General features: G+C 28.8%; 1 protein-coding gene across 2 annotated transcripts in view; it reads left to right on the top strand.

Annotated features, from left to right (window-relative positions):
• Positions 1 to 632: 632 nt before the first annotated feature.
• LOC112686242 overlaps positions 633 to 20598 on the top strand; it is a 245020-nt gene continuing 225054 nt past the window's right edge. The window contains exons 1-2 of one of the 2 annotated variants that reach the window (XM_025558448.1): positions 633 to 1294; positions 15535 to 15799. In XM_025558448.1, the coding sequence (XP_025414233.1) occupies positions 15538 to 15799 (262 nt within the window). In that variant the 5' untranslated portion in view covers positions 633 to 1294; positions 15535 to 15537. Of the gene's footprint in view, positions 1300 to 15534; positions 15800 to 20598 lie in introns of both variants that reach the window. The other variant, XM_025558449.1, reaches the window with a different exon arrangement.

The following is a 20598-nucleotide window of genomic DNA, read 5'->3' as shown; positions in this document are numbered from 1 at the left end:
TATATTGTTATTTAAATTTTTTTTTTTAATTTTTAATTATTGTCGCATTCCGGCCCATCTGGAAAATTCCAGATTTCCAGATGGGCCACTCCGCCTCTACAAATAGGTATGTCTATTATAAAGTCATTGGCATGTTGTTCATATTATATTTTCGGACTTGTCTGACGTCCCCCTCCCATCACGTTAACGGTAAAATGAGCCGCTGAGTCGGTAATCTAATAAGACCATGCCGACTAACTCTACTCTGGTAAAAACTGATAAAACGGCATAGGAGGCAAGTGAGTACGCTGATGGTACGAGGGCGCTTTGGAGCGAAAAATACAAATGTCATGAAAATAACCCGTGCATGGACATCTACACAAGGGCGCTGCATTTTTATTAGCATTAGCACGTGTTGAAAAAACGAAAAAAAAGCCATACGGCTCGTGCAGTAAGTAGGTAGGTATATTACGAATGATATAATATTGTTTAGCGCAAGGTGTGCGTGCATATGTCTAATTGAGACGCGTAAATTTGCCAAGGGGAAAGGATTGAGTAGTCGCGGCGGTGGTGTAATATTATAATGTAGTGTGCGGTAGTGTCGCGCGCGCAACGGGGAAATCCTGTGAAAGGTGTCTACACGCGCGCGAACCACTCGCCGAACTCAGTCAGTTGTCGGCTGACCGACGGGGACGATTGTTGCACCGTTGCGCTTCGACGCTCGTCCGGTTTCAATAACGATCGCGCGCGTCCACGTGGTTCTCGCGTAAATCCGAATTGGAGACGAACACCACCGCCAACGGACGGAAAATGCGAATCGCGTATTGAACATAACAATGCTGACGAACGTCATAATTAGTGACGGCGATAATAAACGAACGATACGTTTTTAAATCCACGCGTCGTCTACGTTTTTCGTTTTTCCGTCACTACCCCCGTCGAATACGATCGTTTTCCGATTACGTTACGCGTTTCCCTTCTTATTACTCTCGTCGCCTTCCCACACGGACCATGTTGCGTGACTAACAAACTATTAATATTTCGTTTACCGTACACGGTAAACGTTGTCGACCGAGTGGTTTCCCGAAGAATTTTGAAACGGTTTTCAATTCAACGAAACGGTGTTCGCTGCGCCATGATCGCACTCCAGACGAAATTACGCGGATGTGCCGTCGGTGGCATGCCGAAAGCGGTCGACAGGCCAGCGCGCATGACATCACGACGATAACGGTCTGAAAAACGTATTCCTCTGGTAATCGTCAATGAACGCAACTGTTTGAATCGTTCTACCAAAGCTCTGAGAATCACGACACGGGTAAGGTAACAAAATCTGTTTGTAAACTTTAACCATTATGGTACAACGTATTTTCCGTGCTACATTGTACCGCGGAATACAGCTGGATTATTACTAGACCACCGTACGTACTATACGCGGAAAAACATTCGTACATTGTTTTTTTCTCAATCACCTGTCATATTATGCGTTACTTTTCTATTTTATCTGCTTCGAGTCAAACGTTTCGTTGCGTTCGGATTCTAAATCGTTACGGTAATAACGGTAAAATACGTTTTGAATTGCTCGAACGAAACGCGTCATAAAGTACGTAGGTATACCGCATTAAAACTGCAGTGATACGATACATTTAAAAGTTAAATCGGCTATGTTCTAAAGTTTCAAACTATTTTTTTTAATTTTTTTTTTTTTTTTTTTAAATAACAATGAATACTTCAATAGAAATAATAATAATAATAATAATAATTAAAAAAACTTATTTTTTTTAATTATAAATGTTAAAAATTTACGTACACTTAATGTATCTCATATAAAAGCATTTGAATTCATTATAAACCTGAATAATCAACTATTATTGTTAATTGTGAAAATAAATGCCGAATGTATATAATCCATTTAAAGTTTTTTGATTCATCAGAATTATTTTTTCTTCTATTTTTCTATTATACGTACTAAAAAATATATTAATATGTGTAAATTATTGAAAAATATAATTTTATCATACTAAGTGAAGCTTGATTTTGATTAATGTCAATAAGATGGAAATTTGATAAATAAAAATGTATTTATCATTAGGTTAATGGAACATTTTATATTTTTCAATTTTAAACAATTAGGTACCTAAATAGTTGTCAATAAAAATATTCGAGTATATTATGTTATTGGAAAACGTGTGTTCTGAAAATCAGAATACATCGAAAAGTCAACAGTTTTCTCGTATTGTTCAGAATATATAATTAATTCAATATTAAAATTAATCCATGCTGAAATATTTTCAGTTAATTAATAGATTTTCGTTGATAAAAATATATATTTTTAGTTAGTATATAAATTATCAATCAAAAAAATTGAAAAATTTCTTTATAATCTAATACTATTCTTACTCGTTAATAAAAAAATTAAATAAAATGTTGAAAATAATTTTAAATATACTACATTCATAATTTCACCATTTATTGTTGCTTCGACTAATTAAACGCTGAGATTTAGTTTTTCCAATTAAATTTATTGATGGTAGCAGGCCGGAAGTAGGGGGGCCAAAGAGGCCTCGTCTCCAGGGTCTAGTGTTATGTGGTTTCCAGACAAAAATCAAGAATTCTAAATATCATTGTCACAAAAAATTAAATAATTAAAAAATAATAATATCATAAAATATTAAATAATTTAGTATGTTTTTATTGTAATGTACAGTATTACACTATTATCACGGAATAAAGAAATGACAGATATTACAATGTGTATCTCGATTTTTGATGGTTAAGTTTAATAAGCGATAGAAATATCAATAGTTTTGTTATTATGAATACGAGTTATTTAAGTAATCTATACAATCCCTGACAATTAATAAAAATACGTGATTACTGATAATATGTTATTATTTTAAATTATGATTATTGGTACGTCTTATGAGTTTTATATTTTTTTTGTGTCGGCACTTGTGAGTTGTTATATCAAACGACAAGAGTATTCATAATGCACATATATTAGATACATATAAACATTTAAGAATATTATTATTACCAATTACCTGTACGGTCTGTACGAATTAGCGAGTTTTAATTATTTATTTCATATTTTTTAATTAAAATTTATTGATTTCTGCATTGCCAAAGATCAGTAGATATTTTAATAGTAGTAATTATGATTTATTACCAAGTAAGTAGTTTTAAGCAATACTTATTATATTACGAAATGGGACAATTCGCCGTGGCCATTTCGCTATGGTCGAAAAATTTTGTATAAACTCAAATATTATATGTTATATTATTATTGATATTATTGGATTTTCTTTATTTATCTTATTTAAAAATGTATAGACATCGCCCATAGCCTTCGAATACAACTTTATTGGGAGGGTAAATAGAAATGGTATAGGTAAATGCCACACAAGTTTTCCACCTGATATTTGGAACCATGGGTGCCGCGAGAGAGATGTAAATGGATATACTTGCACCCTTGGATTTTAATAAAAAAATAAAAAAATAAAAATGTAGAATAGAGGCTAATTATTATGTACTGAAATCTCTTTTAAAATTTAGTACATAGGTGATGGTATAAAATCTTTTTTTTTGTATCATAAAACTAACTATCCGTATTAAAAATATATAACATAAATACAAAAATTTAAAAATCAACACGATGGAGAATATCCACTGACTGATCAATCAGGGTCAAATTAGTTTTTTAATTAAATTAATTAGATCAATCTCCGAATATTGCTGTAATGTTTATGACAAAGGCAAAATAAAAGAAAAAATTCCCGATGTTTGCGACATCTGTAGTACCAATTGGAAATGACGAGGATTCTCACGAAAGTTTTAAGTTTTTAAGAGAAAAGACTTTGATTTGATATAGATGAGAAATAAAATGGTTGACAAATGAATTGTTATTATAATTTGGAATGAAATTAAAAATAATAATTTTTGGTTAGTTGTTCAACAATTAATACTTTGAAGTATTTGTTATTTTATATTGAATTGTAATTGTATAGTAAATCATGTGGCAGCTGAGAATGTAAAACTGAGAATGATGAACTTCAAAGCTTGTATGGTTGGTATGAATTCGAAATGACTTGGTGCACCTCCGATTTATATACCACAAGCCCGAATCGATCCTAATTAAAATTTGTCAAATATTAATTTTTTATGAATTAATAGTTTGGATTTAAATATAGGATGAAACATTTAAAATCGGTTACCAAATATTTAATGTTCGAAGATTTTCAAGTATGATACCTTGATATTTAACCTGATACATAGAAAAAATATAGGCATTTAACAGTTGAAGCGAGGAACAATTATTTTTTCTAAGTATGAAAAGTGTATAAAATAGTTGTTTTGCATTTTTTTAAATGTTCCACCTTGTTATGAATGTTTTTATTAAATCTAGAAGATTATTAAGAGCAATTTCTGTTTGTAAAATGTCTTTGATGGAGGCTTATATCGATGTTATGTCTGCATAAGTTGCTATTATAGTTGTGTTCTGTTTAAGAATTATTGGATGTATTAATGTATTAAATAAATCCGTTATGTTTAGTTGTTCGATTTGTTATTTGTAAGTATAATAAAGATAAAATGAGTTGCATGTTTTAAAAATCTTTATTGAAGCCAATGATAAAATCATCACAAAAAAAGAACGGCAATGGTAAAATTAAAATATTTTTTAAGAATTTTGGTATTTAAATATTTGGTAAATACTATTACCGTTTTAGTTTTTTTATATATATTTTTTGATTAAATGCTATTCTCAGTTTTTTTTTGTTTGTTTTTCGTCATTCAACGTTTTAATCGTTTTCTTGTATCTATTTCCTTATGCACTATTAGTTTTAACGTTGGTATATCAAAGTATAAGTATACTTTACTTCTTCACCTAAAATACGGTCTGCCATCTGTGATATTTTAAATTATAAGAAAGTAAAAAAAATGTGTGTCATCGTCGTCATAAGTATTATAAATTCACTTGTTGATGCACTAGTGAAATGATTAAGCATAGACGTTTTAATATAATATTTCAATACCAGTAATTTTCTCAAAAAAATATTCAGAGTTATAAAGATATTTACACATGATTATAAGATTTTCTTCAATCGAATTTCATACATGGACGTCGGTCGGTCTGAAGCATAAATTATTTGATTTTTATTTGCTTAGTTTGTACAATCTACATTCCAATAAAATTTTCTATCCATTTAAATTGCTCCTATATAATCACGGACGTGAATGTTAATAGAACAAACAAGTGTATGTACAATGCAGTCTATATTTAGTGATATTTTTCCTCATAATTAGCTTGTACACTTTTGAAATTACCATTCATAATCTGCCATTATAATCTTGTAACTAATGACGGATTGATGTTTAAAATATATATTCATGAAATAATCGTATAATTATACCAAATATAATTTATCTGCATGAATTGTAAGGTAATCTTCTCTCGTGTCGATTGGAATCGATGTTTTGTCTATGTTTTCTATACTTTCGCAACATAAAAATAATTAAGTTATACTTTATTTTTGACGTATCGGTTGATTTCTTATAATAATATGATACAGGTTTTAAAAAGTATTTTCACAAAAACTATTCAAGATTAAATCTTATACACGTTTAACATATTTATTTTTGCGTTTAGCTAAATAAAAATTGATTATGATATTTCTTTAGCTTAAAATGTTAGAAATTCATTTTGTTTTAATTTTTAAGTAAAAAGTCGATAAGATAAAAATGTAAATATCAAGTACATTTCTCCGCAAAAGAAACTTGCTATTGTTTAAAATATAATTCACAGAGGGATCAATAAAAATTATAATTCTTAGAATACCTAAAAAAGGACATATCAAAATATTTTAACTATAATTATAGCGTCCATTAACAAATATGTAATTATTACTTTTTGATTAGTCTTTTTTTAATTACTTATATATTTTAACCTAACGTAACATAAATTATGCTATTTTAGTACTTAATAATTGATTTTTTTCCTTAAAATGTTTTTCAAAAATATACTTTTATTCTTTTTTGTTGTTTATTAAGAATAATATTTAATTATAACTTATAATATAGTATACATGTACAAATGGTATCTACAATTTTTTTTTATTTTATAATGTGTTATCTACGTTAGTGTATTTTATTATCAAATTATTTAATACAATTTTAGTTGTAAAGTATTACACACGGCAATAGACAATCCCCTGTTCATTATTTTATCGTCTGTTACCTTATTTGTTCATAATTTAGCCCTAAGAATCTATTCATGGTAAATCCAAAGCGCTTTTGTTTAAACATAAATATACTTAAAAATTAATAACAAATTAAATATTTTTTAATCGTACTTGTAATTCACGATATTATTTTAATTAACTTGTACAAAATTCAATGTGTTCTATTATTCTGCAAGTTTATGTACATCCATGAGTTATGAATTGTAATTTTTTTAGATAATGCAATCACATTTACAAACTTCAGTTATTATTTATTTTCAAATTATTTCCATAAATTGGTATAGTTCATTGTCAACAATTTTCTCTTTCATCTTTTTTATTTTATTTTCGTACCCATTATTTGTGACCTTACTGTCATGATATACACAGTATAAAAGTTGGAAAATGCGAAGCAACTCGGACATGATAATATTTATCTTGTACGTAGCTTCATAGGTACATGGTTATCCAATTAAAACCCATACATTTAAAGCCAACAAGTCACAGATTTTATACAGTTTTCGTCGATAAAATGTTATTTCTTATATATAGGTACAATTTTATTTTGTTATTATTCTCTCACTTAGCTACAAAATAAAAATAGTCATGTTACATTGTTATTTCATCAATGTATATTCAGTCAACCCTTACACTTTTCAATTTGGAATCAGCTTTTACCAAGTAGGTTAAATTAATATCAGTGTCAGATAACACTTACGAATAAGTTAGATATTAATTTGTCTTCACTTCATATTTTGCAATTAAAATAAATTCTTATATTATTTTTAAAAGTATGACGAAACATAACTGTTTTAACGAAATTTATATTTTATTGCCATTGATGTTTTATTTTGATTTAATACTAACACTTGCTAGAAACCTACTAAACTTATATATTGTTGTTTAAAATAAATGGTCAACAAAATTAAAATTCGAGAAGAAAATCGTTCATTGATTATAACCCATAGATGTATGAGTTAGAATTCATAAACTATGATAGTAAATAAAGTGGATTGTTGTCTTGGACTTAAAGAATAATAAAATAAATGGACCATTAATACATACTATGTAAAATAAAAAAAAATATTATCTTGTGAAATTGATTTAAGAAGTAGATAGACATTTGTGACACTTGGAATGGTAGGATAACACCTGATGATAAATTAAAAAACATAAATATATCAAACTGGTAACGTCTTTGTCATACGGCAAAGAATACGACAACAGACTACCATAAGTTTAAGTTTTAAGTTTATTTATATAAAAAAGAGAGTATCGTAACACACCCGAAGCACAAGAAAAAAAGAAAAAAAAAGCACATGAAGAGGAAGAGATAATATATTTATTTAAAAGAACTTATGTGTCATAAAAAATATATAATTCCCATACTGTTATGCTTATTTATAAAGTAAAATATTAATAATATCCAGATACTAATGTCCAGTTATGCAGGCAAGATGTAATATTTAATAACAATAAAATAGTGGTGTGATCAGATGATTTTATACTTATGTTAAAGTAATAAACTTAAAATATTTTCGGTTTGTTCGTATAATTTGGGTATTAGCCCCACTTGGACTGTATATCATATTTTGTTCTTCTATAGCCGGGTGGTACTATGATTTTATATTTATATATATATTATATTTATATGTACAATGAATAAATTATAAATGTTTTTTGTGCGAATTTCTTACGTACTGATACCATCTGAAATATTTATTAGATATTTAATTATAGGTATTTAAATTTATTTTATATATATTATCAATAAGAAATAGATTAACAAGTCATCTATAGAAACACAAATTAATAAAACAATTTAATAATAAATTCCGCATATTCAAGAAGTTCTGATTTATACATAATAAAGTAATTAATAAATTTTTAAATATTAAATAGTGTTTGAGTTTAATTGGTTTAAGCCTTTTTGGGCATAATTATATTTATTTCGAACTAAAATATTCATTACTAGTTTCTCCTTGAGTTATTGTTACATTGCATACATTTTTATAGATGAAATATTTTTAAATTTAAAAATGCATTACATTTAAAAATCGTATTTTCTTAAGAAGTAAAATAGTGTTATATTACTTGTTACCTTAAATTACATAATTTATAAAAATGCATGGAATTATAATTTAATATAATTTAATTTATTATGATTAGTTTTAATCTTGTTAATATTTCATGTGTAAATAAATATAACATACTCAAAACAGTAAAGTTGTTTTATAATAATTTGCCATTAAGTTAAAATAAATCACTATTATTATTTGAAAAAAAAAATGGCAAAAAAGTCAAAGCGTGTGCAGTGATATTTCGATTTTCATACTTAAATATTAAAATAAAAGCAAAAAAAGAGAAATATATAATATATACCTATTTCAAAACATGTAAAAAAGTATAATATCAAAGCTGTAAATAGCTTAGCTGTAATTTATATTAATTTCTAGAATTCAAATCTTATTGTTAATGTAGATTTTTACAATTTTCTAACTTGTTCATTAGCATTATATAGAAGTTAAAAGTATTTTACACGATGTTTTAAAAGACAATCTAGTAATCTTCTTTTCACGGCAAATCTATAAAATTATTATTTGAAAAATAAATGTTCATATTATAAAAGTTAACCATAAATTATTCGAACAGTTAATGGTTGGCAGGCAGCCAGGTTATATTGTTGTTTTGACGGTTGAAGAAGTTGGTGTGCAAAAAAAAAAAACTTGTTTTACGATGAATACATTAGAATTCCTTTTAGCCAAGAATATTTTAAACTAGTAAAAATGTCGTTTATGGAATAAAAAAAATGAATTAAAATATTTTTTGTTTACTTCTGAAAGTCCGCGAACATCATTAGGAACTGACTAATGTTTTTGTCAACGGCAAACGACCACAATTATTATAATTGATAAATACGTTGCATAATGAATTTAAATATTTTTCAATTAAACATATTTGTTTTGTTTTTCGTATAGTAGAATTATGAATAATAATAATCGTAACTTGTATTCATGTACGTGCATATTTTGCTGGTTAGTGGGTGAGGAGTGTAAATGTATACTCACACAATTCGTGAGCAGTAAAACACGTATCTTCTGTATGTTCACTTTTCTGGCCTTAATGAACTGGAAAGGTTTTGATGTCAAATCATTGGGTTTTTTTCGAAAATATACTATAGAATAATGAGTATTTTCATTTCTTCCGTGAATATTGAAAGCTGAACATTTTATTTGTACATTTTTAGAATTATAGTTAAAATTAAAATAGCCGTATTGTTTGAATTTGAACAGTTTAAAAATATTTTACTAACAGATTTGAATAATTTATCATTTGCAGTCGAGTGACAAAAATTACATTGTTGCAAATCGTTTACAAACATTTAATATTTATTTATTTACTTATTAACACTATGAATTAAGTAATATTTTAATTAACGACCAATTTGATCGATAACTGTTTTTATAATCTATGTAAATTTTAAAATTCGGCTAACCGATATTTCCACATTTGCACGTTTTTTTCTAATTACTCAAAACTTTTTTAATCTAGAATAACAAAACGTATTTTAGCATCATATTTAATGAGAATATAATTTGTTTTTGTGCATTTTAATGGATAATTTTGAAAAATTTTCGATAACTACTACGTAGATTTCTTGAAAAATTAAATAAGTGTAGAATGTTTGGATTATAATACAGTTTTTTATAGTAAAAATGCAATGGTGTTCCATATACGCAAGTCGAAATCTGTAAATACTATGTGTATTTATAGTTTGTTTTGTTCCGTTATAACTTTTGCTTAAATACACGTCAAAGCGAATGCATACCTTACTGATACATAAATGCTCTATGGAATAAGTATAATTATATTAAATAAACAAATTATATAGGATAACCTATTAATATGTCATGTTGAGAATAATTTATATCCTATGAAATTTAAATTATTGAAAAATATTGAACATAGAGTTTTTAACATTGACAAATTTAATTTATATATTTTATATATGGATCTACGTAAGTTTAATCTTGTTGTTATTTGTAGTTACTTACTAGTTAGGTACTTTTATTTTATTTATTTTTTCGTATTTATTACGTTCGTACGTTTGTAAAATAATACTTTTAGATAAACTAATACATCAGAAAGTTTTTAAACTTATCTATAATTTGAGATCTTTGAAAAAACAGTGAATTCATGATTTACGATAAATTAACAAAACTGTAAGACGTCAAATATGCTACAAATAAAACATTTTTATAATATTTTGTCATTTGGACCATGGTGAAACTAGACTCTAAGTGAAAATAGATCCGTAGTTAGATAGTGCCTTGGGGATGAGAAATGCCAAGTATATCGCTGCTGATCAAAGTTAAACGTTTTAATTGTCTCGAAGCAGAGAATGAAGAATTAAAAAAAAAAAAAAAGAAACCGTTTCTTTTTGTTCAAAAACTATTAATTTGATATCCGGTACACGAAGCACGTATTTAGCAAATTGTATTACGTTTATGAATTGTATGTAATAGTATAACTGGCTGTGTGATTTTAACTCTCACGATATTATTTTTTGAATTGATTACAACAAAATAAAGGAAATTAATTTCGTTGCAACGAACGGGATTATCTTAAATTTCACGGTTTTCTTGAAATCAATTTCGGAAAAACCATTACTATACATGTTCCCGGAAGAAATAATTATTTTATTCCGTAACGGCGAAAAGTATCGATTTAAAGCGAAAATAATAAATATTATTTCTTAACGTTTTTTCGGATACCTAAACACGAAACGTGTACGCCCGCGCTCGCATATACACCCACGCACATATACACACACTGAGTAGGTATTCATTTGTGCAGTGGCGTAGTTACGGGGAGGGGTAAGGGGTTTCCACCCCCCTCCCCATAGATTTTTTTTTAATGATATTTGATTATTATTTATTAATATTTATATATTATAGTAAAATATTTTGATTTTACTATGATTAGGTATATATTAAAAATTGAATAACAAAATAATTTTCATTAATACGGGACATAATAACACTATTTTAAATGTAATATTATATATGATCTCGTTTTAAGATATACTACGAACACTTAAAAACTTACTCTTAAACACCCCCCCAGAAAAGAATTGTATCTACGCTACTGCATTCGTGATATTTAAAATGACACGGTTGTCGGGCAGGTAGGTATAATAATAAATATGCACGGAGTGCGTCTGATGGTTGAGTCGATTGTTTTCTTCGAATACTACGAAAAAGAGGATAAATCAAGGGTAATAAGAAGATGTTACTGGTACAGTAACTTGACTCTTTATACTACCCCGCCCCGTTCACGCGCTCGCACGTTGCCGACACTCGAATATAATATAATAATATTATAATATAATAATATATACTGTACATGTGAAATATTATTATGAAGGACAGATGTGCTTTTATAGCGGTGATTGATGCGGTTATCGACATTAGCCAGCTAACGATCGTTATCGACGTTATAATATTATCGTCGCGCCTATTATTATTATTATTATTATTATTATCATAATATCTGTACGTTAATGCTTTCTCTGGCCTATTGTTGTTTTTGTTTAGATGTCCGCTGCTGGAATATCATATCGTGCTTGCATAATATGTGTAGCTTTGCACACGCGCCATCCCTGTGTCCACACGCACCGTACATTATTATTATTATAATTGATTTCGGCAGTGGCAGCAGCGACGAGTTTATTGTTTTTAAATGCTTTGATGATATAATTCATAACTCCAACCAGTCGGCAAACAGTCGCGCGGAGGGATGGTCAATACAATTTTCTCCGCCATAAATGATGTTACATTATTGTAAAATCGTCGCCGGTCTCGGACGAATCGTGCGCATATGCGACCGCGTATTTTTGCATATTTGCGGGGCGGTGCGTTATAGGAATTCGTGTTTACACACACAACAAAAACACGCATACACACGCACACGACACTTGACATCCGAACCCGTGTGTGTAGTTCTTACACGTTGCGTTGTACGCGTGCAAGCGCAGTTCTCGCGTACAAGTACTGCACATTTAGTGTATTATAGTGTTGTAGTGTCGGCGACTCGCACTCCATTTTAAAATGTAATAATTGTTTACAGGTTAGTATGAATGCGCTCCGTGCGTGCGTGTGTGCGCGTGTGTTCTCGTGTGTGTGCACGCGCGCGCTCGCTACACTCGCTTTTGAAAACCTCAGACGGCGGCGGCGTTGGAGTCTTTTAAAGAAAGGAGGCAAAAAAAAAAAAAATCCTTATTGCAGCTACACACAGCTCTTTAAAACCCATCATCGTTTTACCCTTTTTTTTCTTCTCTTGGTCGATAAAGCCATATATACGGCCACTCTTTAATCGAGTATCTGACAGCCGGCCTTATTATTATTACTACTCTCGTCCCCGTCATCCCTTTACCGAGAGTATAATATATATATAAAATACATGAAGTATTAGAGTACTGTTGCCGTACATATTTTGGCCACCGTCGCTGCTGCAGTGCGTTAACGCCTTTATTGTTTTTAGACCATCGAATATATAATAATGTGTGAATTTTACTCGGACTGTAAATAAAAATAAGCAGGCAACCCTTACCGAATATGCAATCACTCAAGGTCACCGGTCATAATGTAATTATGTCGTGCGTATTGAATTCTTCCCGGGTGTGATAAGCGCACGACCGGTGCAGTGTAGTTAGGTACACAAGCCATTATGAAAATCGTACGCGTTTATCCTCTGCGGTGTCGGAACGAATACAAAGAAGTTGATTTCATTATATCGCGTATCCGCGGAGAACCCGAACTCAGCATTCGAAACAATCGGAAATTTTTTTTACACCCGGTATCTACCCGAAATATTGAATTTGTTCTTCAGAAGCGTCCCGTCGATTGTGTTTAGTCGAATATTTTCCAAACGACGGCGTTTTCTGATTTTCAATCTCTCGCCAGAATTGTCTTTTACAAAGCATCCTAAGTATTTTGTACCGAGTATTTTCCAAGTACAATGTGCACGTCTTCGTTAAATATGTCTATTAACTACTTTCAAACATAAAATATCGTTACTTGCTATACATGGATAAACCTGTACGCGTACGCACTACTTATGCTATTTATATTGTATCTTTAAGTATTTCATGATCGAATAAATCTTGGTTAGGTAATATAATAAATTATCATGTGTCGTAGAATGTTTGACAGTTTATATTATAATTTGACTTACGATTTTGGAAAGTTGGAAAATAAATAATATAATTCTTATAGCACAAAGTCAATCCAGATTTGCCTCTTTTATCGAAAAAAAAAATAGTAAATAATAATAATGATAATAATAAAATAGATAATCTAAAATTCCATTCAGGCCCTCAATTATTGATTTTTATAAAATGTTTTTGACACTCGCATGTTATTTAAGAAGCATAAATCATATACTTACTTAAATCGATAATATTAATTTTAAATTAAAAGAAATATTTTGTGAATATCGGAATAAAGTAATAGCTATAAAACCTGTGTTGATAGATAATTGTAGAATGTACTGATGGTAAACTTTGTACAGTCTATAGTACAGTTATCTCCAAGCTTAATGATTACATCCAAAAGACCTAAACCCATTATTTATCACGCAACTCGCTCATTGATTTAGTTGTACACTTGTAATTAAAAATAAATCTCCCACTAAATACTTATTGCATCGTGTTTACATTGTGTAACTTGTAAACATTCAATAGTCCTGCATGATATGCACAGTACAGTGACATTGATAATATACATTTTTACATCCATTGAATAATAGTATTATTATATAACTATAATAGGTAATTATTAGGCAATGCCAAAAGATACAAATACATACAATTTTTTATGTTTATTTATGAGCGTCTTGACGAATCATTCTAAAATTAATTATTGTATTTTACTTACACAAGTTGTACACAGAATTGGTATACAATAACACATTTGACATATATACGTATTATGATGACTAATCACGAGGATTTTCATTTTGCCGTTCATAGATTAAAAAAAAATTAAATCATACATTTAAATACCTATATAAGTAAATGTATATTTAATGAAATACGTATAACATTGGTACGTGTGTAAAATATTAGCCTTTACCGATGTTAAGTTTAAAAAAATGTTATTTGTTTTTTAAATAACGGTGTTAGACGAGATGGTTAGGTGATTTGTCAACTAATTTGTTAACTATCATCAGTTTACCTATATCGATTGGTACTATGCCAAATTTAACAATGTAGTGAAGATTTCATAATCATTATGCTTTAAAACTAAAATAAATAAATACAAGATATTTATTATAAACACCAATGTTGTAGACCATTTATCAACCCAGTACAATTTCGTTTTCGTTAGTAATAACCAGCACTTATAACTTATAGCATTTACATATTTTTTTGGGAGATCTTAGAAATAGCTATGTGAGCTATAAACTTGTTTTAGATATCTAAGAAGTTAATCATGAAATGTTATGTTGGATATTTTTGCGTATTTCAAAGTATAAAAGTTATTTTGTTTTTTTTCTATTTGTTGACTTATTTTTGCATGTTTATAAATTTGTTATTTGCTATTTTCTGTAAAAAAAGTCTTTTTCAATTCTGTAGCATTTAAAACATTTTTTCTTATTAATAACAAGTAATTATTGTAGTATTAATAATTTATATTTATAATTAATTCACGTTAATTAACTAATTTTTTTTTTTGGTTTAAACTATATATTTATTTGTATCGTGTAGCAACACGATCGGTATTTTAATAATGAGAGTTTGACATTTTTTTTTACATGATATTTTTTTTGCATATTTTGGTATTTTTAATACATATTTAAGCGCTTGTATAAATATTTTTATGAGTATATTATAGCGCTTATAATTACCATTTTTTTAGAGATATAAGTTATGAGCCCTAGTAATAACAATTTTGTGTTTTTATGATAGATGAAAATGTCGTTGAATTTTAAAAAATATGAAATACGCGCGGACACAGATTATTGAAAGGTATAAAAAAAAAGTTTATTTTAATCAGAATAACTTAGAACCGATTTATCACTTGTCTGATGATAATCAACCGTAATCCATTAAAACAGGATTCACACTGAAATCCGTACTCTAGTCGTTTCTGTCGGTTTCAATATTTTAAGTATTCATTATTTAGACCTGTACACGATTAGTATTTAGAAAATAAAAAGAATATGAGATTGATCACAAAGTATTGCAGATAAATCATTTTCAAACGGGAACCGGTACATCATTAAGATCCGTCTATAAACGTTTTAATGTAGTTGTCTCCTTTAATTTATGTTGCAGATAATGTCATTGGGTCCCGTCATCCTATTGACTGTAATTTGGTTAGCCATGTTCAAGATATTGACCTGCGAATCGCTCCACAACAGTGGAATTCACCGTGGTCGTCATAAGTATAAGCGACGACATTTATTTTCCGAAGAAAATAATCGCCATGTCCGTCTTCATTATGAAAACTTACCACTGGAACAAGATGCGTCATTATTAATGTTGGATGAGGACAATGAAGACGTCTCTGTTGATGCTTCTTTTGAATTGGACAAGCCACGTGAGTATTTTAATAAGCGATTTTATTTTTATTTTTTTTATACATCTTGTAAATGTTTTCGGATAAATTCTTTGGACTATTGTTTGCTTACAATTTGATTAAACAATTGTAATTGATCGAAAAATAATTTCAACACTGCCGGTACTTGTAGTATTTTAAATACTATGTGAAATGACGTACAAACTTGTTGAATATTAAATACTATATAAAATGATGCACAAGTCATAACTATAAGGCTCGTTTCGCAAACTTAATTAACTATCAATTAACATTTAAATTTACGCTATAATTTTAATATTATATTATAACCAACTAAGTTCAACTATTTAATAAAAAAACAGTTTTGTAACATATTTTATACGTGACCGATCCGATCACTGGTATTTTGCTAAGTCACATTGGACAGGTTATCTATATCTATACTTTTTGAAATTATTTATATTATTGTCGGACTTTAAATATTATTTTTTTAACGTATTATATTTTTGAAAACAATTTGGAAAGAAACTTCAATTTTAAAATTATTATTTCAGGATACTTAACCTATAAGGAACATATTATAATTAGTTAAATATTTCACATTTTATTGTTTCATGACTTTCAACCCTACACTCATTTCATGTGTCCATATTTTACAACCTATGCTGAAAATCCATGTTTCGCCCATAACATTTTTAAATTGTTCATTACAATATAAGCATTCTACATCTGCTGAAACTTCGTTATCAGTTATCACATAAAAAGATCATTCATTTTCCGAAGAAAAAGATCCATTAACAAATAGTTTCTTTTTAACTGATTTACTTTTTCTTTTTTTTATTCATTTTTTTTCAATTTTTTTTATTCTCTTGTATTATCTTTCTTCCTTTTCTTTGACTAGGTTCATTCTCGAGGTCATTTTTTCTTTTAATTTTTGTTCAAGATATCTTTTACAGGAGTACATGTTAGAACTATTGATGGTAGTTTAGCTCTAGGCTTTCTTGTTATTTTTCCATTGGTGGTTGAGAGTTTCGGAAGTACCGGTATATTTTTACTTGTTGTAGGAGGCAGGTACGTAGTCAGGATTTTATTTGGAGAGGGGTCGAAATAAATGTTAGAACAATTTTTTTGCCTAATTGATTTATAAAACATTTAATTTTTTTTATAAACTGACAAATTAAAATCTTACAAGTTACAGTAGAATAAAATATATAATAATTTAATATTTTCAACTGATGTTTATAATATAAGTTATCTGCTTTTTTGAGCCATTATATCTAATTTTTTCGTCTGTAGAGATAGACACTTCTCAATGTACTGACAGAAGAGCAAGTCCCGTTAAACGCTCATTTCCAGTTTTGTTACGAAGCAATGTTTTTAAACATTTTAGTGTTGAAAATGAGCGTCCAACTGCTGTTTTAGAAACTGGTAGCGTTGCCAAGATTTTCAATAAAAAAATGGATGTTAGGGTAATGCATCACATGTATCCAAAATACCCATAATTTCAGTGGGTTTTTTTCTATATTTACCCATTTTTCACACCATAATAAAAATTCAGAACAAACCACTTTTTCAGATATATAATATTCGTAAAATATGTTTAAATTTTTAAGTGTCGACACATTTTCGTTTAAAGCATATTTTGGCAATAGGATTTCAATTGATGACAAAATAATATTGTTTTGTCTAAAATGGTTTTCTAAATTTAAAATGAAACCGTCTATCGATGGTACCAAATATCGATGTTCTATAGTATTCTTCCGGTGTTTTACTATCATAATTATTTCTGTGTCTTTAGTTTTTTTTTTTTTGATGCGCGGACATAAAATTTCTGAATTAAAATATATTTTTCTTAATTTATTAGCTTTTTGAAAAATAGATGAAAACGTTTCAATATAGTTATTTCTTAATTGTTTTAGTTTATTTATAATGTCGTGAGCGTAGTTCATAGCCGATGAAACGTACCGGATTTTGTAGGTAATGTGATAACGGACGCGTAAAGTTTAAAAGATGTTCGCAAACTAGTAAAGAAATAATTAAACTACTTTTTTCCACTGCACCTAAAAATGAAGATGCACTTGAGGATACTGAGCGTGTTGTTTCTTGAATATCTTGAAGACTGATTATAATTGGTACAAGAAGTTCAACAAAAACATTAATAGCATCTTGTCGTTCTATAAAACGCGTTTCACATGACTAATCTAACGAGTTCTTTTAGATTCAGGAACATACCTTGAAATATTATTTTTAAGAGTATGGCCGGTTAAGGCATTGTTTCTATATTAATTAATAATATCCTTTATAACGCCTAGACTATTGTTTATACTTGAAATCGATAAAGCTGACGAGAGTAGTAAATTCAATCTATGAGCCGAGCAATGTACAAACATTTCTTTTGAATATTTTTGCCGAATTCTAGACTAAACTCCATTGAATTATCCACTCATGTTTCCTGTGCCGTCATATCCTTGCCTAACTAAATTACTCATATCCAAACCTAATAGTTCACACTTTTCTAAAATTAAATTAGCTGAATTTTCTCCAGCAAGTTCATAGGCTGGAATAAAACATGAGAAATCTTCATGTAGTTGGTTTTTAAAATTTATATACCTAGCGCACAGAGAAAAGTTGTTCTATTCCAGAAACGTTTTAAGCTTCATCACATAAAATTGTAAAACAACCAGCTTTGTTTATGATAACCCGCTTTAAAATGGGACGTACATTTTTCTATAGCGTTTTTCAATTTAATAAACGGTTTGGCTACTAGTGAACCAATCTTTTCATGGGATTCTTTTCTTACATAGCCGTACTAAACAAAACGTAATATTTACAAAATGCCCCATCAAATACTTTTGAGTGTGATAACCAATTCTATTTTTGGAACCTTTGATATTGAATTTTAAGGTTTTTTCCATTAAATTCACGAACAGGAAAATCATAAGCCGTAGTAGGTACATATTGGGAATTCATAACGTTACTTTTAAATAAATCGTTGTTGGAGGTATAATTTTTTTTTCAAATAATTCTATTGAGACCGTTCCGTTATCCATGTTAATAGTACTCACATTTTTTACATCCATAGTTAGTTCGGTTGTGACCGTTGTATTTTCTTCAAGCTTACCTTTCGAGTTATTGACTAACTGCGGATTTTTAACTGCTGGTTTGAAAAATTTGTCTAATGCCTCTCGTTTCATGACAATACAAATAAGTCAAATTGAAAAAAATAATTAAAATAACGCCAAAGTTATTATATAAACTATATTGTTAAAAACGAAACTCGTGTTTGTCTTGCGCTCAATACTCATGTATGATTAATATCTGAAATAAATGAAACTTAATATGAAACCTAATACGAGATTTGCGATAATATTGTTGATAATAGTTGATGTATACCATGAAAGACAGGACAAAAAAAACTACCCATTGATAACTAATTTTATTAATTTAATTATAAATTAATGAATTTTTAAATTTAAAAAATAAAAAAATAAAAATTATTGTTATTACTATTATAGTTATTACATAAAAGTATTATAAGGTTGAAATGAGAATGTCCGAATATACAATAACATATTTTTCATTATTTAATATAAAGTTTTTACGAAAACAATAAGGAAAAAAAAATTATATACATTATAAACTATTTTTTATGAACCGTAGACCGCGGTGCCCTTAGAAAGTACTCGAGATGCCCCTAGGGCACCGCGACGCACAGTTTGGGAACCGCTGTTCTATGGTGTCGGCTGTCGGGTCTCCGCGATATATAATTCAACCCATAGATAAGAATATTTGACTAATCTATAGTGGTTTTTTTTGTACCACAATACAATAATATTTTTTTGAATAAAACGTATTTTATTTTAATTTAAATTATAAGGACAATAATTTTGTATGCTGGTATACAAAAATTTCGGGGGGGGGGGTGTCCAGACCCTATGGGCCCCCTCTCCTGGATATGTGCCTAGTAGGAGGCAAAACCAAACTATGTATTTGTAGGTTGACATTAGTACTAGAAACAGTTTGGCAGATGTTAGCATAATCTATTGTATAAAAAATAATGTAAATCTTCAAAACCCGATTACCAGATAGGGACAAGTTGACGAGTTTGTCAACTTGCCCCAACGTGTACTTAGATAAACATTGTTATTCACACCTATAATAAAATAAAATTGCACATACCACCAGTGTAATATAATAACTAACAACTACCACTATCCATACTTGCAAAAATAAATAGCTTTACTCAGTGGCGTACATTCAATCTTGAATGTTAACAAAAACTTGGGGTTAACAAAAATAATCGTTATCTTTTTTTTCGTCGCACAGATAAATAAGATAAATAAATGCTCTAAATAGATATTATTTTACACAACTTTTGTACCAATTTACAGTTTACTTTTACATTACAGTAAATTAAAAGCTATTGGAATATAAAAACAGCATAGTTAACAAAAAATTTTAAACACCCATCAATATAATTATTTAATTATCATAATATTTGTATGGTTGTATATTTTAAGTTCAAAGAGTAATAATGAAACTACCAATATATTACACGTCATCAATAATAAAACAATTTTTTTTTTTTTTTTTGGTTCTGGGGGGGTTGAACCCGGGACACCCCCCCTATGTACGCCACTGACTTTACTTGTATAATGTATTGTTGAAGGCTTACGATCAATGGTCTTCACATTTGTATTGTAATGCAATAAACAGATAAATGATAACGTGTGTTTATGTGTTATCAGATAATCATTGTTACCGATATAATTAACATTTATGCATAGATATGTATGTAAATGTATTTTAATATCACCAAT

Source organism: Sipha flava, unplaced genomic scaffold (assembly GCF_003268045.1).
Source record: "Sipha flava isolate LNK unplaced genomic scaffold, YSA_version1 302_pilon_pilon, whole genome shotgun sequence".
In the NCBI taxonomy this organism is placed as follows: domain Eukaryota; kingdom Metazoa; phylum Arthropoda; class Insecta; order Hemiptera; family Aphididae; genus Sipha; species Sipha flava.
This window is presented reverse-complemented; position numbering and strand designations above follow the sequence as displayed.